At 46.4% G+C, this 26,559-nt stretch overlaps 1 protein-coding gene across 1 annotated transcript in view; it reads right to left on the bottom strand.

Annotated features, from left to right (window-relative positions):
- The window catches only part of LOC135896283 (excitatory amino acid transporter-like), a 69,958-nt gene extending 46,759 nt beyond the window's left edge, over positions 1–23,199 (bottom strand). Inside the window, exons 1-5 of the mRNA XM_065424641.1 lie at positions 23,130–23,199; positions 19,143–19,338; positions 17,372–17,533; positions 15,775–16,057; positions 1,456–1,498 (exon numbers count right to left, since the gene is read on the bottom strand). Of these exons, the coding sequence (XP_065280713.1) occupies positions 1,456–1,498; positions 15,775–16,057; positions 17,372–17,533; positions 19,143–19,338; positions 23,130–23,132 (687 nt within the window). The 5' untranslated portion in view covers positions 23,133–23,199. The remainder of the gene's footprint in view (positions 1–1,455; positions 1,499–15,774; positions 16,058–17,371; positions 17,534–19,142; positions 19,339–23,129) is intronic.
- Between the last annotated feature and the right edge of the window lie 3,360 nt (positions 23,200–26,559).

The raw sequence follows: 26,559 nt of genomic DNA, 5'->3' as shown, positions 1-26,559 counted from the left end.
GGTATTCTCCATTAACTTTTATCCCCAATTCTTCCCAATCCAGGTCTCTGAATACCTCCTGTAAACACGCTGTGAATAGCATTGGAGAAATCGTATCTCCTTGCCTGACGCCTTTCTTTATTGGGATTTTGTTGCTTGCTTTATGGAGGAATACGATGGCTGTGGAGGCGCTATAGATATCTTTCAATATTTTTACACACGGCTCGTCTACACCCTGATTCCGTAATGCCTCCATGATTGCTGAGGTTTCGATAGAATCAAACGCTTTCTCGTGATCAATGAAAGCTATATATAAGGGTTGCTTATATTCCGCACATTTCTCTATCACCTGATTGATAGTGTGAATGTGATCTATTGTTGAGTAGCATTTACGGAATCCTGCCTGGTCTTTTGCTTGACAGAAGTCTAAGGTGTTCCTGATTCTATTTGCGATTACCTTAGTAAATAGTTTGTAGGCAACGGACAGTAAGCTGATCGGTCTATAATTTTTCAAGTCATTGGCGTCCCCTTTCTTATGGATTAGGATTATGTTAGCGTTCTTCCAAGATTCCGGTACGCTCGAGGTCATGAGGGATTGCGTATACAGGGTGGCCAGTTTCTCTAGAACTATTTGTCCACCATCCTTCAACAAATCTGCTGTTACCTGATCCTCCCCAGCTGCCTTCCCCCTTTGCATAGCTCCCAAGGCTTTCTTTACTTCTTCCGGCGTTACCGTTGGGATTTCGAATTCCTCTAGACTATTTTCTCTTCCATTATCGTCGTGGGTGCCACTGGTACTGTATAAATCTCTATAGAACTCCTCAGCCACTTGAACTATCTCATCCATATTAGTAATGATATTGCCAGCTTTGTCTCTTAACGCATACATCTGATTCTTGGCAATTCCTAGTTTATTCTTCACTGTTTTTAGGCTTCATCCGTTCCTGAGAGCATGTTAAATTCTATCCATATTATTAGTTCCTCAGCGTCAGCTAGCACCATGCATTTCAAAAAAACGATTCATAGCCTTCGCGGCGGTGTGAAGTCTGCGCGTGCTTCATAACGCTATTGCAGTAGGAAAAAATTTGTATTTCCTAAACATGATATACCACATTACAATTCAAAGGGTGACGACATATTTCAGCATAGGAAGAAAGAGCATGCATCTCGAGCACGCGTTCGTAATAATGAATAATATACTGGCTTCTCCTGCAAAGGAAAATGTAATATCATCGCTATACCTAGCACAATGACCTTGCATTCTCTCAAAAGAGAGCTAAGAAAAAAGAACTCCGTGGGATAATCCCAACAGGCATCTTCACATGCAATAAGATCAAACGCTGCCACACCAAATGGGTATCATTGACGGCGCGTTTTGAATTACAGTGGCCCCAACCTAGTACGACATACGCAAGATGAAATAAAAATTCAACCATAAGCCTACGACATTTTCTACTGAAACGATGATTAACTTACCGCTTTCATATGGGCGCTGATTATGTTCGATGGGAATAGGTTCCTGCAAGAGAAACAAAATTATATATAAATCGGCTGAGCGCATGCACTCTATAAATCTGTTTAGGCAACCATTCGATTTGTGTTTGTAATACACGCTGCTCTTATTAAGCAACCATATGCAATGTCACGATTGGGGGCTCAATCCCTTCGTCCGTGGTCCTTTGCCAAGATTGGAGTACGGCATGAATTCGAAGGTAGCTGGCCCATGCCGTCGTCCAACTTATTTACGCTGAGATCGTTGATGAAGTGAAGAACTGCTTCTCATCGAGAACGAGGAAAAAGGGTTTATTTATAGAAATTAACTCAGTCTAACATGACTGCTTGAGAAAAAGAGTAACAGTCCAACATGACTGCATGAGAGAAGTGACTCAGTCTAACATGACTGCTCAAGAGAAGTGTGTCCTCAGCATTCGCACAACCACAGTTTTTATACACTCGATCCGCCGGTCCTACGACGCGGCGACTCTTCGTTTTCACATCACCAACTCGCAGCTGCTCTGAAGATCAGTTTACGTACACAAAGGCAACCACGCTCTGTACACAGAGGCAACCGCACGGGGTGCCGTTCCGGGAAACTATCGTTGCCGATCGAGCGTCGCTCATTGTTCCGTGCCACTCCGAACCGTGAGAAGCACAAAAATACGTCGTCCCCACGGCAGCTTGACCAGGCGTGTCAAATCAGCTCCGCGTTGGGGAACTCTGGAATCATTGTCCACACACCGAACTCGTCCCGTCACAATGTCGATGGGGCTGGAGGAAGGAAGCGGGTTCCAGCGCAAAGGCCGCTTCTTTGAACGCCTCCCAGCTGCAGCGACGGAGAGGGAGAGGTGCGCGTCTTGCACCCCTTGTCGTAATCGGGTGGCAAGGTGGCAATCTTGTTGCGCAACTCGCCATTCTTGACAGCGCCTCCATGGCCCGAAAAGTCTCGACTGTCTAGCGCTGACAACCGCTAGGCAGGAAGAGAACGGCTGCTGGTCAGGGGGGGATTGATGTCTTGGCTCGCAGCGACCACTTGTGCATTGATGTCACCGCCCCAAAACATCCAACAAGGACAGGCAACTGCAAAATGAACCCCACAACACGGTACTGCGCCGAGATGACGTGCATTGGCTCTCACTTTAGACTCGCTAGGCTTCAAGAAAACAGCAACAACATAAGTGCAGAAACAAAAAAAAAATGCTGCATTTCACTATGCCAATTTCTGAAGCAAATTCCTGCTGACAAATGCAGCAATCATGGAGGGAATCCTGCTAAATGAGAGGGGATCTTCTTCGCTTAATAAAATTAACACTAGTAACCCTAAAATTTAGGCGGGACCCCCAAACGCAGAATTCAAATTAGCCTGCTCAAACCATCCGCATTACTATGTAACTTTCCCTTCTTATATCTAACGGAGAAGTTGTACTCTTGGAGAGTGAGGCTCCATCGGAGCAAGCGGCCGTTTTTGTGTGACATTTGATTGAGCCACGTCAGAGGACAGTGGTCGGTCTCGAAGATGAACTTCGCTCCGTACAAGTAACACGACAACTTCTGGGCGGCCCAAACCAAACAAGCGCATTCCTTCTCTGAAGCGCTGTAGGCTTCCTCTCTAACATTTAGTTTACGGCTGGCGTAGAGGATAGGATGCTCCTCGTTATTGTCGCCGACTTGACTAAGTACCACGCCCATACCTCTGTCGCTTGCGTCGCATTGAACTATGAATTCCTTTGTGTAGTCTGGCGCGCGAAGCACAGGGCGAGAAACCAATAGCGTTTTCAAACTTTGGAAAGCGTTCTCTTTGTCCTTATCCCAGTGTACGTTACTCGGTGCTCCCTTTCGGAGGGCGTCTGTTAATGGACTTGCCAATTGCGAGTAATTCGGAATGTACCGTTGATAGTACCCCACAAGTCCCAAAAATGAACGAACGTCCGTTTTCGTGCGCGGCTGAGAAAAATCTCCAATCGTCGCTATTTTCAGCTCAGCCGGCCGTCTCATGTCCTGACCGACAACATGGCCCAGATAAGTAACCTGTGAACACCCAAACCTACACTTTTCCGCTTTCATCGTTAAGTCGACTTTAAACGTACGAAGCCTCGCATTCTTGTCGTAATAGACTTTGGCGTTCATTTGAGCTATTGCCATGTTCTTTCCGACTAGTTCTTGGTTTGCGCTTAGCCGTTCCAGTAAATTTAGCACGTATTCAACCACTGTCGGAATCTCCCCTCTTTCTTCCCACATCTCTCTTAACATTCTCAGTGGAGACCGGAGTGTCCTCTCATACACTAGTTCTGCTGGTGAGAACCCTGTCGCCTCATGTGGAACTGTTCGCAAAGCAAACAAAGTTGCCGGCAGAGAGTTCTCCCAGTCCTCCTTGTGCTCGTCACATAGCGCACGCAAAACTCGCTTAAGCACCGAATGCCACCTCTCTACACTGTTTGACTGAGGGTGATAGACAGAACTGTGTATTAACTTTACCCCGCACTTTTGCAAGAATGTGGAAGTCAGTGCGCTCGTGAATACTGACCCTTGATCTGCCTGAATTTCGGCTGGAAACCCAACTCGTGCAAACACTGTCAAAAGCGCGTCTACTACTTCAGTGGAGCTGAGCTCTTTCAAAGGGATTGCTTCTGGAAACTTGGTAGCCGGACACAGCATGGTAAACAAGTACCTGTAGCCTGATTTTGTTTTTGGAAGAGGCCCTACCGTGTCTATTACAAGCCGTCTGAAGGGCTCTGTTATTAAGGGCACTACCTTCAGTGGATCTTTCCAAGTCTCTCCTGGTTTACCAGAACGCTGGCAGGCGTCGCATGATCTTACAAAGTTTTCTACATCTTTGAAACAGCCAGGCCAGTAGTATTCCATAAGCAATCTTTCCTTTGATTTGTTTATGCCTAGGTGGCCGGACCACCCATTTCCATGACAAAGACTCAAAAGGTCCTCCCTATACTTAGTAGGTATGACTAACTGATCTAAAATCTTACCCTTTCGATCTCTGTAATGCCGATACAACAATCCTCCTCTCTCATGTATCGTTACGTTGCGCCTAGCAATGCCTTCTTTAGCTGTGTCACGTAATTTAGCTAAGCTCTCATCATTCTTTTGCTCAGCTGCCAGTGACTCTCTGTCCACGCGTAAGAGTTGATCAAAGTTCTTTGAGGCCGGTGATAATAACGACCCTGTCTCGCTTGTGAGCGCGTCTGCTTGCTCTTCCTGTAGGCTAGAACTCTGACACTCTTGTGCTACGCTCTCATTGAGCTGGTCAGCTGGCAGGCTCTCCTCAACTGTTCTTTTGTCCCTCGGGCCTAGCTCGGATTCGGGTATTGAAGTTATGCCCTTTTCTGCTTCCGCTGGAGGAGCTTGAGCATTTTCAGCCGAAAGCGCCGCGATCTTACGAGCTTGGCCTCGGGTCAATGCCTGTACTATGCCCTCTCCCAGTTTGAGCCCTCTGTCACGCAGTAACTGATTCGAACGATTCAAAAAGATGTAGGGATACTGCAGTGACAAAAATTTGGAAACTGCAGCCTCAGTCTCTAGCTCCCCGAATGGTCCACTGATTTTGACTTTGGCCATGGGCAGACACACGCTGTGTTCTTCTACAACCTGTTTTATCCATGCTACTTCTCCGGTGAAGTCATCTACCATCACGTAAGACGGATGGACAATGTCCAGCGTGGCGGCACTGTCTCTTAGCACTCGGCATGGTTTTCCATTAACTTGCAGGTCGTGGAGATATGGACCTAAAAGCTCCATATTCTCATCTTTTTCCTCCACGTAGGAAAAAACTACGCTAGACTTCTCGCAGTTTACAGCTATATGTCCCAGTTTGTGGCATTTGTAACAGCGAATTGGTCTAACAGATTCGAATTTTCTTTTCTGTTCTTTTAGTGCGGTTTCTCCGTTAAGTTTCTCCTCGCTCTTTTCTGCGGGCTTTTCCGCCATGTCTACAGGCTCGGATCGTCTAGTTTGCGCACCCTTTTTGAACGGAAATGGTTTCCGCGGTCCATTTCGACCGTCCCAGTTTCCCTCCTCGGCGTTCAATTTTCTACGGGTTGCGTACTCTTCGGCTAATTCAGCCGCCCTTTCCACAGTGTTTACATTACCTCTGTCTTGCACCCACAGTTTCACAGCTTGGGGGATGGTTTTGTAAAACTGCTCTAGACACATGCATTCAATGATCATGTCTCTGCTGTCGTACGCTTCCGCGCTTTTAAGCCACTCGACTAGGTTGGCCTTTAAGCTATACGCAAACTCCGGATAGCCTTCGCTATCTTTCTTGCCTGTGCTCCTAAACCTTTGCCGAAAAGCTTCGGCTGAAAGGCGGTATTTCTTCAGAAGACTAGCCTTAACTTTTGCATAATCATATGCATCCTGCACACTCAGTCTGGCGATTACTTCCGCCGCCTCACACGGCAACATAGACAGCAACCGCTGTGGCCATGTACTCGGGCCGAAGTTCATCTTCTCGCAAGTCCTTTCAAAATTGCTTAGGAACAAGCCTATGTCGGTCCCGACCTCAAATGGCTTTAATAGCCTGTCCATGCGGTACGATTCTGCCTCACTTGATCGTCCCAGAGCGCCTTCACTTCCTTGAGACATCTGCAAACGTTTGCTTTCAAGTTCCAGTTGCATTTTTCTTAACTCGCGATCTTTATCGCGTTCCTCTCTCTCTTGTTCTTTTCTCTCTCGTTCTTCTCTCTCTTTTTCCCGTTTCTCTCTCTTTTTGAGAAGTTCCAATCCCATTTCAATATCTTGCTCACTGGCCTGATTGGAAATTAGCTCCAATAATTCCGATTTGAGCATTTCCTTGCGTACATCTAGGCCCAGTTCCTCACCAACAATCAACAACTCGTCTCTCAGCAGTGTCCTTAACTCCATGACTGCTGCTTTACTGCCTTGATTCTGCTCTCTAAATCTAGCTAGGAAAACACAACCTAGCTAACACACAACAATCTAGCTTCCCTACTGTTCTAAACAGAACAACCCCAAAATGAAGCCTAGAGAGTGAAAGCAAAAACCAAGCACTCACCGCAGATACAGCACCATGTCGCAAAGTCCATCTCACCGCTGTCAGCCAGTTGTCAGGATTGGGGGCTCAATCCCTTCGTCCGTGGTCCTTTGCCAAGATTGGAGTACGGCGTGAATTCGAAGGTAGCTGGCCCATGCCGTCGTCAAACTTATTTACGCTGAGATCGTTGATGAAGTGAAGAACTGCTTCTCATCGAGAACGAGGAAAAAGGGTTTATTTACAGAAATTAACTCAGTCTAACATGACTGCTTGAGAAAAAGAGTAACAGTCCAACATGACTGCATGAGAGAAGTGACTCAGTCTAACATGACTGCACAAGAGAAGTGTGTCCTCAGCATTCGCACAACCACAGTTTTTATACACTCGATCCGCCGGTCCTACGACGCGGCGACTCTTCGTTTTCACATCACCAACTCGCAGCTGCTCTGAAGATCAGTTTACGTACACAAAGGCAACCACGCTCTGTACACAGAGGCAACCGCACGGGGTGCCGTTCCGGGAAACTATCGTTGCCGATCGAGCGTCGCTCATTGTTCCGTGCCACTCCGAACCGTGAGAAGCACAAAAATACGTCGTCCCCACGGCAGCTTGACCAGGCGTGTCAAATCAGCTCCGCGTTGGGGAACTCTGGAATCATTGTCCACAAACCGAACTCGTCCCGTCACAATGTCGATGGGGCTGGAGGAAGGAAGCGGGTTCCAGCGCAAAGGCCGCTTCTTTGAACGCCTCCCAGCTGCAGCGACGGAGAGGGAGAGGTGCGCGTCTTGCACCCCTTGTCGTAATCGGGTGGCAAGGTGGCAATCTTGTTGCGCAACTCGCCATTCTTGACAGCAAGTAAAAGCCACACAAACCAGTTGGACACGTTTTCAGTGGGAATCATAATAAGGGAAACTAATTTGTTGACTCAATCAAGCAGATGCCAGTTATGAAAAAAGAATTACACAGATCCCATGCAATGTGGGAATCGATGTAAGTGAAGTTTTCTGCACCGATTGCTGGTCACGCTGAACTGCAGCACCTTCCCGCGTAAGACCTTTTCTCTACAGGTCCTACACAGCCGCCTCTCGTCATGGTCGCTGGCCTCCGGGAAGTTGTCTCGACCCACACACATGCATTGTGCACGCTTCTCGACAGACCGGACCATCTGGAGCGTCGATAGGTTCGAGTCAAACCGCAGTCGATCGCACACTCGGCAGGAATGTCCAAACTTCAACGAGATGAGCAGGCGTTGAAACCGAGCGTTAGCACCTCCGGTTGAAGCGCGGGCTTGGCGTAGCTCGTACTCGGCCTCCCGCACTGCAGGTTCATGGCGTAATCGTCGATACTTCGCAGCGATCCTGGCTCTCTCTCCATAGGTGTATCCTGTGTCTTCGCGTAGTCGCCACCCCTTGGCTTCGGCCTCTGCGGCCAAGTACGTCGGATTGGCCCTTTGTTGCAGCTGTGTCTCCTGCATAGCAGCAAGCCTAGCTTCGCGATGCGCAGCCTCTACTTCGGCAGTACGCACTTTGATGTGCCGCCCCATGGCATTAACTGACCGAGCGCCGCCGAGCACAGGATTTAATATCCCTGTTCAGGTCAAGAGGATGCGCATTACGAACCGTTATCACGGCGCATGCGCTGATCTCGGCGCGGCGGCGACACCGGCTACGCACCGTGACACCGACGGTAGCCGTGGCGGCGACACAGGCTACCGTCGGTGGGCGCCGGTGGATTTTTGTGGTACGCGGTCCATTTTACACCAAGCAAGAACAGCTTCGCCGTCAAAATGAACAGAATCGAAAGACCGTGGCGGCATAAAGAAAGCCGTATAACAACCACGCAACCACAACGATGACATAAGGACAACGTCATGATGACACTGCAATCACTACGACAGAGCGACCTACAACGCCATGAAGATATTGCATGACGACATTGGTGCGGTGGCCATGACATGACAAGGCTAGTACGAAGAAGATGGTCCGACTCCAACGCTCTCCCAGCAATGGGGTGACTATCCTAGAATGGCAATGATGCTTTCACAACAATGGTGCGAAAATAATGACGCGATGATCATTGGATGGCAACGCTGAAGTCGCGAGGAAATATAACGACTATGCTGTGATAACGACTACAACGCGGCCATAGGATGTACACTCTGCGCCGACAACAATGGCGTGACAAGATTCATGTTATGGTATGATCATGGCGATGATAGGTGACGGAATGACGGAACTAGTGTGACAATGACGTCTTCATGACGACATGGGCCAGCTAGTACGAGAAGTGGGCAAGTACAAGGAGTGAATGATGATAACGTGATGCCGATGGTATGACAATGACGGAGCAGTGAAGATGGAGTGACCACGAAAATTACTAAGCTGTAATTACGACCACGGCATGGCGCCACGATGCTAAAATAAATACAGCTTTCCGACGACTGCATGATGAGAATAGTATAATGAAGATGGCGCCACTAAAACAACCTCCTCCTGGAATGGCAACTGTGCATGAACTGCGACAAAATACCGACGATAGAATGAAGAAGGCACCATGACGGCAACCCTGTGATAAAAATTGAATTATGGCTTTTACGTGCCACAACCACTTTCTCTTAATGAGGCACGCCATAGTGGGTGACTCCGGAAATTTCGACCACCTGGGGTTCTTTAACGTGCACCTAAATCTAAGTACACGCCCATTTCGCCCCCATCTAAATGCGGCCGCCGTTGCCGGGATTCGAACCCTCGACCTCGTGCTCAGCAGCCTAACACCAGCCCTGTGAAAATAGACAGCTTTAGTTTGGGGTCCGCAGCAGCTCTGCGTACGCAGCAAACTCGCGGAGGCGTCAGTGCGCATTCGCAGTATGCAAGAAAACGCACGGTATCTTGCGTACGCCCGGTGCTTTTCAAAAGCTGCGTAGGGTCCGCTGCGGGCTCAGCGGTCTTTTCGGGACGTTCTCGCGTGTTCTCGCATCTCCACGATAGGTCATATTTCAATGTCGCTCTTGCCCAAGATATAACTCCACCTTGTGGTTTGACTTAGTGGTGGCTTCTATTAGCTACGCAGTTACAGAAGGTGGCATATGGCGGCGCTGAGTAGCCCACTGCTGCTTCCTACGCATGCAAGTAAGCAATTCCCGTCTCAACTTTTGCGTCCGGTCAACTATTGCCGTTTCGTTGTGTGCGATTTGCTACGCACGCACAACCTCGCGCGCTGCGCACGTGGGTGGTTGTGGACGCCCAACTAAAACTGCCTAATTAGCGGCGACTACAACGTCATGTCAACAATCATGGATCGATCATGACAGAATGATAATGACGGTATGCCGACGGTAACTCAAAGGTGTTGGTGTCATGATGACGAGATCACAACGCAGTGGCAAGGACAGAATGAAAGCAGCAGAAAGACGGCAATGACATGACTGCGAAGAAGTGATCAAAATCGTATAAAGGCGATGAAATGACGACTACGGCATGTTAACGACAGCCGTTTAGTGCTAGAGCTCACATTCGCGCTCACGCGTATTACATGCCGTTGCGTGCTGCACTAACTGACACTAGTTCTGGCATTTCTTTGCACCATATCAGGCACCGGCGAATTGGGAAACAATAATTCGCACAATATCCGAAATAAGCCTGCAATATGTTCTACACTCTTAGGCAAAGTTACACCCTTTGGCTTGCCCCTTCTGCCACACAACAATAATCGTTATCTGCCTTGATGCGTTTCCTTTCTTTAACGCTGCGAGTCCGGCAGTTTCCCGTAACGAACGGCACGCGCGTTATCAGCATAGAACAGTTTACACCCTTTGGAGTGCCCCTTCTGATAACGCGCGTGCCGTTCGTTACTGGAAAGTTCCGGGCTCGTAGCGTTAAAGAAAGGAAACGCATCAAGGCAGATAACGATTATTGTTGTGTGGCAGAAGGGGCAAGCCAAAGGGTGTAACTTTGCCTAAGAGTGTATACGGCCAGTCGCTAAAGGATTAGCCAGCAGACATGGCAACAATACGACACAGAATGCGTGACGGTGACGCAACCTTGGCTAGAATACACGCATTCGTTTAACCCATTAAAGACCAGCGTGACCATATGGTCACGTTAGTCTGCACAGTGGATTTTAATTATTTAGATTAACAAAACGGCACCAAAATCGCCTTTGAGGTGCCGTTTGACAGATTAGAGTTCCCTTTATGGATACCAAGAGGCAGCAGCTGTCAGTCGTTTTGTGGGGGCCCCTCGCAAAGGCAGGAATAAGTGTTGCTCTGCGAGTAGCGTTGCCATGCATCGCTCCAATGGGTAAGTGTGTGTTTTTTACTACTTGTTTAAGCAATATTCATATATCCTTACCTCCGTATTGCTCTTTGAATATGTGACCTTCGATGACCATTTGTGAAAGATTAATGTTTGATTTATCCATGAACGAGCGCGTTATGTTGCGCGTTGCCATATGGTCACGCTGGGCTTTTAGGCTACCTAACTTTTTTTTTAACTTCATTCTCATCTCGTGCACGGCTGGTGGCGCGTTCTCGCAGTGGTTATTTCTCATTTCATTGTCTGAATAGGTTGATGTTGGAAGGAATGGCGAAGCAGTCGTAGAGGAACATGACGACGTGTCAGTGATTTATATCGGGCCGTCAGAGGCTAGCACCTATTCGGATGAAAACTCGGCCGATGAAGACTCAGGTGGGCTCATTGACATTCTAAGCAGGTGGTAGCTATTAACCGGCGCTGAAACAGTTTTCTCTGAAGAACGCCGCATTGGTGGATGTGACTCGGATGATGAGGACCCCGGCGAGCAAGGTGACAGAATATCAGAGGTTTCTTCTTCTGTAGTTGATGCGGCCATTCCGGCAAAATTATCCACTGCCCATAAGTGGACGAAGGGTGATCTCCAGACAAGCCTTGGCATATTTCCCGAACCAAACTTTGCTGCTTACAGCGACTTTTCACCTGTTGTGTTGTTCGATCTTTTTGACAACGCTGTACTCGATAGGGCAGGTACTCGTATATTGAGAAGAAGCGAATCAAGGTGGCCCATCCAAACACTGTTGCTAAGTACAAGATTTATAGGAGGTATGGACCAGATGGATGCAAATGCAGGTGCCTATAGGATTGCAATACGTGACAAAAAGTGGTGGTGGCTGATTTTCACATGAGTTTGTGATGTATCTACCAGCAACGCTTGGGCGGTAATTCGTAGCACAGGGTTCAACGTCATGCAGGTGGAATTCCGCAGGCAAATTGCACAATGCGATGGGACAGTAAGCCTAGAGGACCTGGTCAACGCAGAATACCAAAGACTGGTGATGTCCTGACTGGTACACGGTATGACGAAGTGGCCCACTTTGTTGCACCAATACCTAATGGCAAGAGGTGGAGGTGTGCATGAGATAATTGCAACAGCGTTGTGCACACACAATGCACAAAGTATGACGTCGGCATGTGTATTCCATGATTTAAACCATATAACACTATTTTCATGAAATGAAGGATATTATTATTATTATTATTATTATTATATTATTATTATTATTATTATTATTATTATTATTATTATTATTATTATTATTATTATTATTATTATTATTATTATTATTATTATTATTATTATTATTATTATTATTATTATTATTATTATTATTATTATTATTATTATTATTATGTGCTCGACTATTAGCTATATATATTTTTTCTGATGTTTCATGGCTTGAAAAAATGTTTTTAACTTCTCTTATTTTTCTGTAGCGTAAGGGCCCAGTGTGACCATATGGTCACGGACTATATTTCAAAAACTAATTAGGGAAGAGTAATATTTTCTTGCAAGTGAATTATTAGTGTAAATGTAAGCTAAGATATGACATTTATTTCAAGATAGCAAGAAAAAAAAAGAAACCGGTCCCTAATGGGTTAAGGAAAACACGGTGAGGGTGGCAGATGGAAATTTGAGACGATGAGCAAAAAGGTGTAATGCGCGTGGGCGAGGCATTATCCAGATTCGTTGAGGGCAAAACGCATTCGTCTAGCGGTTCGGCAAGACAACTGTCAGGACTAGCAGGAGCAGCGGGAAAATTGAACTAAGAGGTAAGGAAATTTTTGATTTAAAAGTTCATTGCACTAGTTGTAAAATAGACGTTTACCCGCTGTAGTCCAGGTCGACGACACAGGGATCTAGCCGCTGCCACTAAGAATAAGAGCTTATGAACGCCTGTCCTTAAGTTATAAGCGCGTGTCCTAATGCAATCCAACCACAGAAGGTTCGCCAACAACCTATACACTAGAGTGAATTATCGAAAATAAAAGATAACATTCAATTGCGCAAGAGCGCCTTGCGCCTAGCGCAAAGTTTGACGACTGTTAGCGGGGGAGAAGCGGTTGGCAGAATAAGGGTGAACAATTTACGCGTGCGAATCCGCCCCAATTTCTCGTCCCACCTTCTTCAAATTGTCGTGATGCTACGTACATTACGCCATAGCAAAAATTGCTTATTTAAATGTAAAAAAATACAACAAAGAACGAAAAATAATTAGTCCCAGTGGGCGTTACGCTGGTAGAACGGTTTGAGGCTCACAACATAGACAAATTCAAGTGGTGAACAGAGCCGTTGTTAGTGCGTAATGTCATCCGGCATGACCTCATATACAGTGGGCGAATGCGTCGGAGAATCTTGTATGGTTTAAAATAACGTTGCATTTTCTTGTTGTTCACTGTACCCTGAACAACATATTGAGGTTTGTTACGTTTTGCGCCAGGCGTGCCGACAGGATCAGACAAGATCCGGGTGAATGACGTTTATTAACCCATGCTTGTGGGTTGAGGCCCGGCAAGAAAGAGGGGCGCTAGCAAGTGGCACCCTGCTTTTAACACTTAGTGGCGCGTGGGCACTGCGCAGTGTGCTCTTATCAAGATGAGCGCCAGCCGACACAACAAGGCTCAAATCCAAACACAGTGGCTATCTGGTATTCCACGTAGCGCAATCGAAGTTTGCAGCATCCTTTGTGCATCTTTTGCTGGTTTTTAATGTGCATGTAGGCGAGTTGTGCTTATTCGGCGCAATGGAGGCTCACGGCAATGTCCAGATTTTCTTCGCAGGTAGCATGCGTAAACTTTGCATTGAGAGCTATCGTTTGCAAACCTGTATAAAGACGTGGTCTGCATTGTTTCTTGAAATGCCGTGCTGTAAACGAGGGTTACGTACGAAAGGGCCGCATCCCAGTTATAGTCTTCTATATCGAGGTATATCGCTAACATGTCGGAGAGTTTCATTCGTCACCTTGCAAGGCCATTCATCTGCGGGTAGTAAGTTGCCGTCTTGTAGTGAATCATCTCGCTGTACTGCAGACTAGCTTGAGTCACCTTCGTTGAAGAAGCCGTACGCTGTCAGTGATTGAGACTTCTGGGGTGCTGGGTTTTGGATGCCGATGCAGGCTGTTTCTCGACCTCAACCTCACTAACTTTTTTGGGTAGGGCATTCGTTTCTGCGTTTCTGCGTGTAAAGTAATCAGTAGCCATGACAGTTCACTTATTCCCGTGTGCTGACGTCAGAAAGGACGCAATAAGTACATCCCATTTTTTGGAGCGGACGGCAATATAGGTTGATCTGCTGCAGGGATCTTCCTGGACTGTGCGGCGTCTAGTGTCGCTGACAGGTTCGGCCTGAATAGACGTAATGGCTGACGTCGCTCGTCAGACGCGTCAAACAATGCTTATCCTGAATCCTAGAGAACGTGCGGTAGAAACTAAGGTACCCAGTGGTTGGATCGTCATGTATGGCGCACCTCAAAGCTAAAGGCACAACGGTTTGCACGTAACGGCGAGAATAGGTGGTCTTCGTTTCGCAGCGAAAACACGCACAACGTACTTTTAAATACCCTAGGTGTCATTTCGGTTTTCCCCTCTAAGTATTTCAGAAAGCTGTTTAACCCCGGGTCAGCTCGTTACTGTCTCGTGATGTCGTTGTCAATTATCGTTCCGAGGCAGGTACCATCGTCATGTTCCTCTTGCGACGGTAGATATATAGTTGCTCTATACAAGCAGCGGCATCACACTTTCTATCCGGGCCTATAGAAAACGGTGATGCAGAATTCTTAGCCTGAGACTCCATCGTGTTAGTCGTTTTCAAGGGTCCTTTAGGTTGGCAAGCCAACACAGGTCGTGGTGGTCGTTTAGGACTTTTAGGTGTTTGCAGTATAGGTAAGGCCGAAATTTCGCTGTAACCAGCATTATCACAAGGGCAATATTTTTCAATCGCGGAATAATTCGCTTCAGCTTTTCAGGGACCGAGTGGCGTATACCAGGACCTTTTCAACTCCGTCTCTTTTCAATTCCGTCGTTGGAATACGCCTTCCGATGGGGCTTTCCCCTCAAAGTCGACGCAGGGTTTTGAGATATAGAACAATGGCTTCCTAATGCGTGAAAAGTTTGCATAGGCCATGGAATCTGAACATTTCTTCTTGCGAACAGTTTGGGTAACTTAGCGATGGTAATTGTCTTCTGTGGATTGGGACGCACTCAACACTTGCTTGTGACGCGAAGCAGGAAAAGGAGCTCCTTGTACACAATGCAGCACTCCTCCGTCTTCACAGTGAGCCCAGATAAGTTCGTCGTCTTTGATACTGCCCGAAACCACTTAAGATGATCGTATGAATATGTGGCAAATATTACGACGTCATCAAAGTAGACAACGCATGTCTGCCACTTTAAATCTAAGAAGACCGTGTGCATCAGGCACTGGAACATCACAGGCGCAAAGCAAAGTCTGAATGGAGTGTCCACTCGTGTGAACTTGAACCGGCTGTCTGGGGCTATAAATTTGGTCTGCTCTTGATGAGCCCTCTGATAGACAGCAGTTTGCCAGAAGCCAGTCCTAAGATCCATCAGCGCAAAATTATTAGCATTACAGAGCCAATCCTATGCATTGCCCATACATAGACGATCGCACGCGTCCTTCGTTATTTTCTTTAGGCGATGAAATTAGAAGCTGAACTAGTGGGTTCTTTCTTTTCCACAAAAATACAATAGATGTTCAAGGACCCATGCAAGACAGAAAAATTTAGTGAAGTAACATCTGGTCACCTTGTTGCTTTATAGCTTCTCGTGGTGATGTAGAGCCTTGGTATGGGCTCTGACTATGGGACCGAAGACACTGAACAGGTTCAGTTCACTTTAACTTTAACATAATGTAGTTTACCAGTACATATGGAGAAGACATTATTCTGCGCAACAGTGCTAGCAGAACGTAAATATCTTCTTCGCACGATGGTCAAAATGAGATGTCTTTCTGGAGCGTCTTACCTAATCAGGTCCAGTAATCGGTCTATGGCGACCGCAGAGAGCCGCATGTCAGGAGTGACATACGGAAGATCCGTCTCCAGATGCACTGCCTGTCCCGGGGTTAGAAATGCAGCAATGCCGATGGCTCCAGCCACAGCCAAGCACTTGCAGAGGAGCGACAGAAAGAGCGCACAAACGCCCACCCTTCCTGAGACCGATAGCCGGCTGCTTGCCAGTGCGGCCACAACGCTCGAGCTCATTAGAGGTATGGACACTCCTGTCATCATGCGGTCGAACAGTTCACCTGCGCCGAAAAAAAGATGGACTTATTCGCCAATTCTTTCACAGCAACGCATGCACGTGAATGCAGTGCAGACACAAGCAACGACGAAAACGCATTGAGCACTGCAGTGTCAAACTTAAGCAACATAAAAGAGGGTACCTACATTATTCCGCAATTACACGGAATATATTCCGAACCTCGATATACCACACACTTCTATAAATGGGGGACGAAGAATATTTCGTAATTTCGAGCGCGCATTTTCCTCATAGAAGCCGTGAGAAATAAAGCTTGGCTTCCTGGTTCAGGGTTCTGATGATCCTAAAAACGGAGCTTAATTCTGGTAGCACATATGTGGTCGAGGATAGCTCTTTGAACATTTTACTAAAGATACTGCGTCGTTCGACCCCTGATGCCACAAGCGATCACCACGGAACAAGAGATTGCTAGCAAAATTACGAGAAGCATGGTAGGTTTTGCGAATACTATAAGCTTACCATGACCAGAGCCCGCGTTCTCAAAGCATTAGTTAGGTTACTAACATCGTGAAACCCCCATCGGTGTGATCGGAGTGCTGACGACTACTTCGCCGGCCTAATTCTCGAGAACTATGCTGCTGACAAATGGGATGAAGTTAATATTCTGTCGCGTTCAATTACAGCAGGTGAACTCAATCGGTCCGCACAATAATTCAAGAAGGTATAGTAAGACTCGACGAAAAATTGACTGCCTCCACAAATAACCACTACGACTAAAATAATTGTGATTTAATCAAAAGGAAGAGCAAACCACTACAAATATGCTATGTATCTATTTTTCGTATAGGTGCTTCTAGAATACAGTCTTTTTTAGATTGAACTGTGCGAACACTGACAATGCGAATTTTTCATTTGCCTAAGGTTGTAATATTGAAAAGTAAATACACTACAACATGCAGTGACAGCACAGTTAATTCAAAAATGTGTATATAATTTGATACATGTTCACCTCCGGTCACGTTCAAATGCGAAGCACCAGCTTAAGTATATCCGTTCTTAATGTGGGCGGCCAAATGTATTGGTGTTGCAAAAAGCGTGCTTGCAAGCTTCCTGGTTCTTCAGTGCTCTTCAGCAGCTGCCAGCCTTAGGTTAGAATATTCCCACTTTGAGATTTTCAACATACGCTCTAATCAGAATGACTAAAATATAAACCAGCCATGAAATTTGGTTATCTTTCTGTGCAATGCGATTTGGCAAGCAATCAATTTAATTTTTTTTCAAACATTCACATAAAATGGAGTGCACTGATGCTTCCACAGGAATTTTTATTCAGAAAAAGTAAACAATGTATATTCACCTGGGAAACTGACGTACATAATCTGCCGCTTGCTCCAAGGCCTGTATGTCACTCGAATGATGCAACCCAGCAAAGCACCCACTGAAATACCGGCCACCATGAGGAGAGGCAAAGCTCGGCTTGACATGCCCTCCTGCGTCTGCTGTTGGGGTTCCCGTTCATCTGGTGGCCGCAACGAGCATGCGAACAGCGAATTATATTACCAAACACCGTAAACAAGCTTCTTAAAATATATAGTTTTAGCGAGTGTGGTATTCCAATAAACGGTGGCAGATCGGGCAGTATGCGGGCGAGCAAAGGCGCGAACGTGAGTGGCTTGCACTGTGCAATCACCAGATGGCTGGAGTGTGCAGACCTCCAACGTTTTGCGGCCCATTTCATTCGCTATTACGCCAAATCTACCAGCGCTTAGGAGAACACCCAACACGCTAGAATTCTCGGTTAACTTTGTCTCTGTGGATTCGAAATGGTTGTGAGACACTAACTTAATAAATGATTTTGGAATCAGCGCAGAAAACACTAAATAATTGCTGACCACATCCCGTTTTTAATTATCAACGCGACAATGAGTGATGTAAGCGTCCAATATTTCTTGCCTCTATCGTGACAAGCATTACACTGTTCCCAGGGAAAGAAAGAAGGAAAAGCAGGGAGGTTAACCAGTTTAGCTTAACCGGTGCTGCACACACACACACATGTTGTGACACATGGACGAGCGACATCAGGCAACCTATCTAGGCCCCTGGTTTAGGGAGCTGACTTTTCAGTTATCCATGAAGAAATCGTGCGTGAATGATCAAGGATGTCGCAGTCTGCTAACAACTATCTTTTTTGGGCGTATGCTTGAGTGGGACGATTTGTTATTATTGGTAGTAAAGAAACTGCAGCATATCTTCTCAAATCGTCATCTTTTTAGGGTAGACGAAAGTGGAGCATCGCAAATTACACAGAAAATTTACTGCGCCATTCGCCTGGTGCTACTTTAGGCGCATGAACTGCACCATACCCGAACGCCATCGTCTGAAGAGCCTGAAGACGCAATTGCGCTGGCATAGTTACTAGCGCGTGTAAAGCTAATGGGAAGAAGGTTGGGACATGACACAGCACTAGCACTCTGTCATTTCCCAACTTTTTCCCGTTAGCTTTGTACACGACAGTAACTATGTCGCAGCAATTACATGAACACCGACTAGACCAACCCCCTTCATTGATTACTCAGCCATGGGAACACACAGCAACTGAAACCAGAATGTATCTCGGGGAGTTGCATTGGCGAATTGCTTTGCCTTCACATTCGTAGTTTTTTGATCAGAACCAGAAGCGTGGCTCTCGAAAAAAAAAGCCTTCTGAGTGTTCAATAAAACGCGGTGTTATTCTGTAATATGACGTTGGTGTTCATCATTCGTAAGAGCTCTCTTGTTATTAAAGCAAAATAGTGGTGTGGTGCCCACATTCCCACCCTCTTCAAATCTGACACGATTGGTGAGAGAAACTGAGGAGTAAAATTTCAGTAATGAGCTCATATACTTGTAGTTACTGCATCGCATTTGGCCAGAGATATAGCAACTGCGTATGAATAAATCTTCATAATAATTGAGACTTGAAATAACTATTGTCGCTTAGAAAGTATTAATTGCTACCAGACAGCTGCAAAACACGCGAGGATAAAGATGGATGGGACCACTCCCAATTGACGTCGATGACGTGTTTCTTGCACAAGGATTTGCACCCATAAACTCGGTTTTTTTTTCAGATTACGCTGATGGCTTACCAACAGGGTTCATCTGGCCAGCAGGCACTCCCTGCAGTTGTTTCTGTTTGTCGCCGTATCGTCGAAGATGTTGCGGCTGAAGGTCTTTTGCGGCTGGCGAGCCTTTCAGGATAGAGCTGCGACGAGAGGTCTTGCCGCACGAAGCACTATCACGGCGGGTTTCACCACGTTTGCTGCGCACGTTGTTTTGTAGCATCTGCACATTCAATAGAGATGGTGGTTAGTACACGAAATTTCTACAACGAATCAAAGGAAGCGAGCTTAGATCACAAGCTCGGAAGAACCACTCAATGCTCAGCAACAACACACGTTGCCGCTATGAGCTGTGTACAAGTGAGGGTACTTCAAAGAAGCGTCGCTTTAAGCGATTCATACGACTACGCCATTATACAGAAATTGTAATACATATCTGGGGCCCTATAGCCTAAAACTATTCCAATATGTTTCTATTCCAAACTCCTGACGTCAAATTTGCGTAACCACCGACGCAAGCACCGGGCGGTCACCCGCAGGGTTGTCTGAACAGACCAATCAAACGATCTCCTCGTTCATAGGAGGTCACTTTTGTTTGCTTGAAAAACGAATAACATTGCCTACACTGAGCGGCTTGTCGTATCTAATAGGCTGACAAGAGGCGAGGAGAACGCTCAAGTGGAGAGGGATTCATTGGGGCGGAGCCAGTGCACTGAAAATCGATAAGCGGATGAAGAGGGTGGTGCCAGCGTCTGCAATTGGTCGGCTTTCCCTTACTTGTGGTGGCTGGTCAAAAATCACAGCGGCATGCAACGGAAGCTTAAGAATGATGCTAAAACTGACCCTCAGCAAAGAATAGTTGGCAGAATGAGGGGGTAAACGTGCCCAAAGGGCTCGAAAATGTTACACGGCCACCCAAGAAGTTTTATTATACGCAAATACACCCATGCTCTCCGGCAGGTGCGAGTGGCCAGCGTCTCAGCGATCGGTGGCAGCCATCTTTTATTCCTTTCGGAACGGGGCAGTCTGTGGCTATTATGAAGAAAATTCAGTTTTCTTCGGCATATTAATGCATCTTTATCGCGTAAACGTCACTTTGACGCGGTGAGTTTGTGCGGTTTTGTGACGTCGCGTTACAGGCAGGTGAAGTGGGTGCAGCCCGAAAACTTTTTACCAATAGCCGAGGGCTAATGGCGAAAAGGGGTTGAATCAGAAATAACTGTTTTTCTTTTTTCTGTCAAATCATACATAACCAGTCTGTACACATCATATCATATGGGGAGGTATCGCGGTTTTCGTGACGTCGCGTGACAAACAGGTGAAGTGGGCGTGGTCAAAAAAAGTTTTTGACCAATCGTGAAGGGCTGATAGCAGAATTGGAATACAAAAGTTTGGAATAGTTGTACGTTATAGCGCCCCTGGTTTAACCATATATGTCATTATTTCAAAACTGGTGATGCGCGCCTGGTTTATGTCTAGGAGGCACTAGACAATAACCGGCTCTGCATACCTGACCTAATGAACTAGAAGACGGGGAACACAGGCGCCGATTTTCCGTTTGCAACATGCATATTAAGCCAACCGATCATGAAACCAAAGAAAGCATAAGCTTTTAACTCAAGTGGTAAAGTGATAAGATCAAGGGAAATTGTCACCAGTGGAAGCCAAACGTGCAACTTCCGCATTAGGCGTACATTGCACTACCAGTTGTGCTGCTGCAGCGGCCCTGCCTACGTCTGAATTTTTTTGGTATCCATGCACGAGTACAAGATCTAACCATTAGAGTGTTTGCCAGACCCACTAATGGCCACGCGGTGACGAATCTAGAATATCGTTTTGACCGAAGGTGGCAGCGAAAAGCGGTGCAGCACTACTTGTTTGGGTTATAACCAGAATTAGTCGGGCGCAAACGGGTTCGACACGTTTGGCTTAATTAGAAAAGGAAGCATGCACCTTGCGGAATCATACAAGCATCGGCACAAGCCTGGCACATGGTGAAACCGGTTCTGTACTCGCCTAGCAGTATAACAGAATCGTCATAAAAAAAAAACATAATGCACGTTAAGTTTCAGCATAAACATGTCATGCAGAAACTGCTTGTACATGCAAGAGCACTGAACGCACTGATTTCTCAACTGGTGCCCAGCAGGCGGCCTCGTTTGAAGGCGGAGACAAGCTCGAGCCCGGCTCGTTTAAGCTAGACCGTGCGTGCCGCAGGAATTCTTTGCGGAGATGCCTTAAAAGTCCTATTGCTTAGGTGGCATACCAAAGAATTCAATAATATATCAGTGAAATCGAAGCATCCCGCAGTACACCTAATCCACAGCTAACATGAAGAACGACGACAGTAGAAAGGCATGCGATAAGCTGTCTGTCATCTCGTTTGATTGAAAGTGTTTCTCTACATTTTCTTTTGAAAACAAAGTAAACATGCCATATATTTCTAAAAACAACGCGTGTTAGTTCAGACTTTCTTGAGGCAACAAACGCTCCAAACACATTTGATGAAGAACAAACAATATAAGTTATTCATTGAAAAGCAACTTCAACTTTGGCACGAAAATAACAAGGTGGATAACAGGCTATGACACAATATAACAACGAACATAGCTTGTGTCGTTTACTTAGAAGATATCAATGTACATTGCAGTGACCATAAAACATTTGTCATTTGCTGCGCAATGAACGAATAAATTCATAATTTCATGAAAAAAAACAAAGTTTTTGCAGCAATGCGGTGGTGGATGTATAATATCCTGCTGACCAATAGCGTACCGTGGTTACTGCAGTGACCCTACAGCAATAGTCAAGGCGGTAAAACAAGTAAATGAAGTTATAGTTTAGTCGGAATGGCGAAGCTCTGATAGCAATAGCAAATAAGGGCTATGGTATTCGGCTCAAAAGCACAAGGTCGCGGGATCGAATGCCGGCCATGGCGGCCGCATTTAGATAGGGGCGAAATGCGAAAACACCCGTGTACTTCAATTTAGCAATAAACCCCAGGTGGTCCAAACTGCCGGAGCCCCCAACTATGGCATGCCACACATTACATAATATGACGCCCGTAAGAGGCACATAAAACCCAGTGACTTTATTTTAATTAGTTTTAGCAATATCAAAGTGTAAGGCAAAGACACGAAGGAAAGTGCGCCTTTGTATCCGCTAAATAAATTGGACTAAATATTCGCTCACCAATCAAGTGTGTCACACCTTTATCTGGTGAATTAGTACTAAATCATTAAATGACAATAGTTCACAGATTTTGCCAGCAGATCACGTTTTACAATTTATGGCTAAATGTATGTAGTGCAGCTGACCGTGGTCTGCTCCGAAACACGGTCAGTTGCACTTCGCTCCTCGACGGGGCAGGACATGTGTCGAGCCACCTTCTCAACACTACTTTCCCATGCGATGAACGTGGTTTGAATCATGGACCTGGGATGTAAAAGTGGTGCGACGCAATGCCTGACAAATTTCTCTCGCATTTACCGCTATATTCGCCCTAGGTTTTTGTTTATTTCCAAGCCCTATTGCACGCGAGATAACCAGTTTAATATGTTCCGAACCGGTTCGAGTCGGTTATAATTTACACTCCCGAGCTGACCCTGGACCGAACTTTAGAAAGGCTATGCCAAACCAGAAATGAAACCAAAAAATGTTCGGTTCGGCACCCTGCATTCAAAACAAATTGGTGTATTTAAGCTCATATTTTTACAGAGTATCTACAGGCGCGACAAACACCATACGGTAGCTGTAGCACACAGTAAAGGGAGGAAGCTTTTATAAACTGACTATTATAAATTTTGCCCACCTTCTCAGAGCTCATCAGAAATATTTGATTTGAAATATAAAGATTCACCACGAGGAAAAGCGCGCTGTTTTTTTGCGCACCATGCTTACAATCAGGAAGACCACTTCGAGATTTTAAAACACATCCGCACAAATATAGCTCGCCTGAGAAATCAGGCTACGACTGAACTGTAGGAAGCCGAAGATATGTTGAGAGGGGCTTACCATATTCGATGCTTTTTTATCACTCGATGCAGAGAGCGGACCGACGTACGAGAGAGATATCTTCTTCTTTGTCGTTCTCGCATTTCTGAACGTGCAAGGACAAGCAGCATTTTATACTGCCTAATAAGCCAACTGAAGGAACGCGTACCTTTGTGCAGAATGAATATGATAGTTAGAGGCAAATTTTTAATGATGGACTCACACTCAATAAAATATGCTTTCCAAGGCGAGGAACTCTCAGCTTTACAATTCACACGCAAAAAAGAAAAGGTAAAGCTACTGTAATCCTGGTAATCTTGTTTTATATTCTTCAATTCTAGGCATATTATTTGCTAGTTTCTATTTCATAAACAATCGGTATTTACTTTCTAACCCCAAAAAATAACGAAGCTGGAATATCCTCTTTTGGGGGGCCTATGTCGAAGAGAATGACGAATTCCTTCTAATCGTGAGCTAGAAGGCCGACTATCTCGGAGTAACGGGAGCGGATCTCGAGGCCCATGGTTTTGCGGGCTGCAGGTCATGGAGATTAACAATATAGAACCGTAGTCAAGGCGTGGGCAGAAAACAGTTGTACAAGTCAGGAGGCACTCCCGCTGGCAATCTGATGTTGTGTGCGCAAGAAGTTTTAAAAGGCCTTTGTTTTCAAGGACTTGACCTTCACATATATAAGATAAGGATAATGTCTAGAGCAATTCATAGAAATTTGTGCTCGCTGCTCACAGATATCTGATTTCTATTCATACGCAACACCTTGGGCTTGCACTACGCCTTTCTTGTTTAAGAAGAGTACACAATTACTCTTCAGGGTATTTACTTAAGAACAATGTTCATATACCCATGTAGAGAACTTCCTTCGTTCAAGCGGCCCCCGTCGTTGGCAGATGTCTATATTCCATTATTTGAAGCCTGTCCTCAAATTATCGCTGCATGCATAATATAAGAATGTGCGTGAAATAGCTGTAGGTATTTCATTCATTTTTACAACAAACAGTGCGTCACTGAGTACGCCCCCTTGTGGTACACTGGTCTCTTGGGTGAATGGTGTAGATAATGAATTGTCCCCGCTTGCGCGGAATGTGTGGTTAGCCAGGTAAATTTCAGTAATGTTCAATATATTGCTGCGACGCCATCTGTGACCGACCACGCTGACGACGAAGACCACGACCTCGTGTGTGCAAGGGAGGTGGTAGAGAAGAAGACGACTGAACTGAGCGCTTGTCCAAATTCTCTCGATTAAATACCGCTCTCCACTCTTGTCTCTAGTGAGCCGTGACACTGGTGGAGGCGTTGGCTATCGCATCATCGCAGAATGATAGGGACGACTCCTGTGAGTAGCCCTGCATCCAGCGCTTCAAGACATCGTCCACGCCTCGAGACACCTGTGTACCGCGCAAGCCGCCGCCTGCAAAGTCTGTGCCCGGAATTCGCCCTCCTGAAAGGAAATTTGTCAGCGACCTCTCCGGCTCAGGAAATGGTACTGGCAAATCCAACACACGTGACTGTTGAAAACAACTAGTCCCCACAAACTTCCACGGTGACACGTATGAAGGCACTGAAGACTGGCTGGACCAGTACGAACGCGTAGCTAAGGTCAATCAGTGGCGTCCGGACCAGAAGCTTTCCAATGTGTACAGCGCTCTTGAAGGTAGTGCAAAGACATGGTTCCAAAACAGTGAGGCACATTTGACAACTTTGGATGAATTTTACCGTCGGCGACTTGATACCTACGGAAGCACTGATCACCGAGATAATGCACAACGCCTACTCGAGTTGCGCATACAGAAGCCCAACGAAAGTGTTTCAATGTTTGCCGAGGACATGTCTCGTTGGTTTTGCCGCGCGGATCCCAACATGCCTGATTCGAAGAAGCTGAGCCATCTCATGCGCGGCTTCAAAGAACAGCTATTCGCTGGTCTCGTGCGTAACCCGCCAACAACAGTGGAATAATTCAGTAAGGAAGCCAAAGCAATCGAGCGGGCCCTGCAGCAGTGTTGCCGGCAATACGAATGCCTGACTAACGATGCGCCTGCAGGAGCCGCAGTAGTGACAGTGACAGACGAGACCTCGCTGCATCAAGTAATAAGAGACATCGTGCATGAGGAGACTGCGAAGCAAACTGTCACACTGAAGGATTTTACTATAGCTTCGGTCACCTAAGTCGTCCGCCAAGAAATCCGGCAAGCATTTGCATCACCTGAGCCACTCGCTGAACCGTGTTCCGAGCCACGCTTCGAGTCGCGCGCATACAGCTACGCAGACGCTGTTCATTGCCCGGTTTCTACCGTGCCTGCGCAGCAGTACCACCAGCGGCCCCGTATTGCTACCTGCATAAAGATGGGGCATTTCAGGTGACCCTTGCTTCGCAGGACCGACGTATGGCGCACTGCGGATCGCCAACCATTGTATTTTCACTGTGACGAACCAGGGCATACTTATCGTTTTTGCCCTCATCGCCAGGGTGGTATTCAGGACACGTCACCTGCCACTCCGCAACAATTTCCAGAGAGACATCCAGGCTTTGACGACATTGTCACTCGGGAAAAAGGCAACTAAGCTAATCTCCGGTTGCGCTTGCAGTCTCCGTTACGTTATTATTCGCTGAACCGTCGCAGTTTTGCCAATGCAGTAAGAGGCCGCTTTTCAAGCCCACGGCGGGCAAAGTGAAATCAGTGACCTCCGGAGGAAAGGTTGCAAGTCGTCGAACCACCTTAAGTCCCCCATTCTTACTTAGAAACGAGCAGAAGAAGCCCATGAAAAGGAACGCCGCCGAATTTGTGAGTGCCGACCTGCTCTTAACGATTGATTGGCGTGACGTGACAGCTTTAGTTTATACTGGCGGAGACTTTTCCATAAAGAGTGAGCAGTTCGCAGACCGGCTTAGGAAAGTCAATATGCAATGGACGGTCCTTTATATTCGAAATGCCGGGGGCCAAATAATGACACCTACAGGAAAATGTACTGCATGACTCCGGATAGTAAATACAGCTTTTGTCGCCACTTTTATGATTATAAAAGAGTGCTGCAGACCACTCATCCTAGGAATGAACTTCTTGCTGGAGTACGGCAACGTGGTTAACATATGGGATGGCCAGATAACCTTGTCAACTAGTACAGACATGAGCCACGACGAAGAGCGCCAACGTACATCGTTACGTGTCACCGACGACGATGTCTGCATACCACCACTATCATGCAGCCTTGCCTCCGGATGTTGCGGAGAACAGCTGAACAAGGACGGTGTAGACGAACAATTAACTGCGCTTCTGCTCCATCCTGGTGTTGCCATCGCTCGGGGTGTCGTCAGCATAATCGGCGGTCGCACAGAGGTACTTCTGACAAATTTCACCAACGAACGCCGACACACCAGTAAAGGCACAGCTGTGGCTGGCATACATTGACCAAATCGACCATGATCAACACTGCTTTG

The sequence above is a fragment of the Dermacentor albipictus genome, chromosome 3, assembly GCF_038994185.2.
Source record: "Dermacentor albipictus isolate Rhodes 1998 colony chromosome 3, USDA_Dalb.pri_finalv2, whole genome shotgun sequence".
Classification (NCBI taxonomy): domain Eukaryota; kingdom Metazoa; phylum Arthropoda; class Arachnida; order Ixodida; family Ixodidae; genus Dermacentor; species Dermacentor albipictus.
Note: the sequence above shows the minus strand (reverse complement) of the source record. Positions and strands in the feature narration are given on the sequence as shown.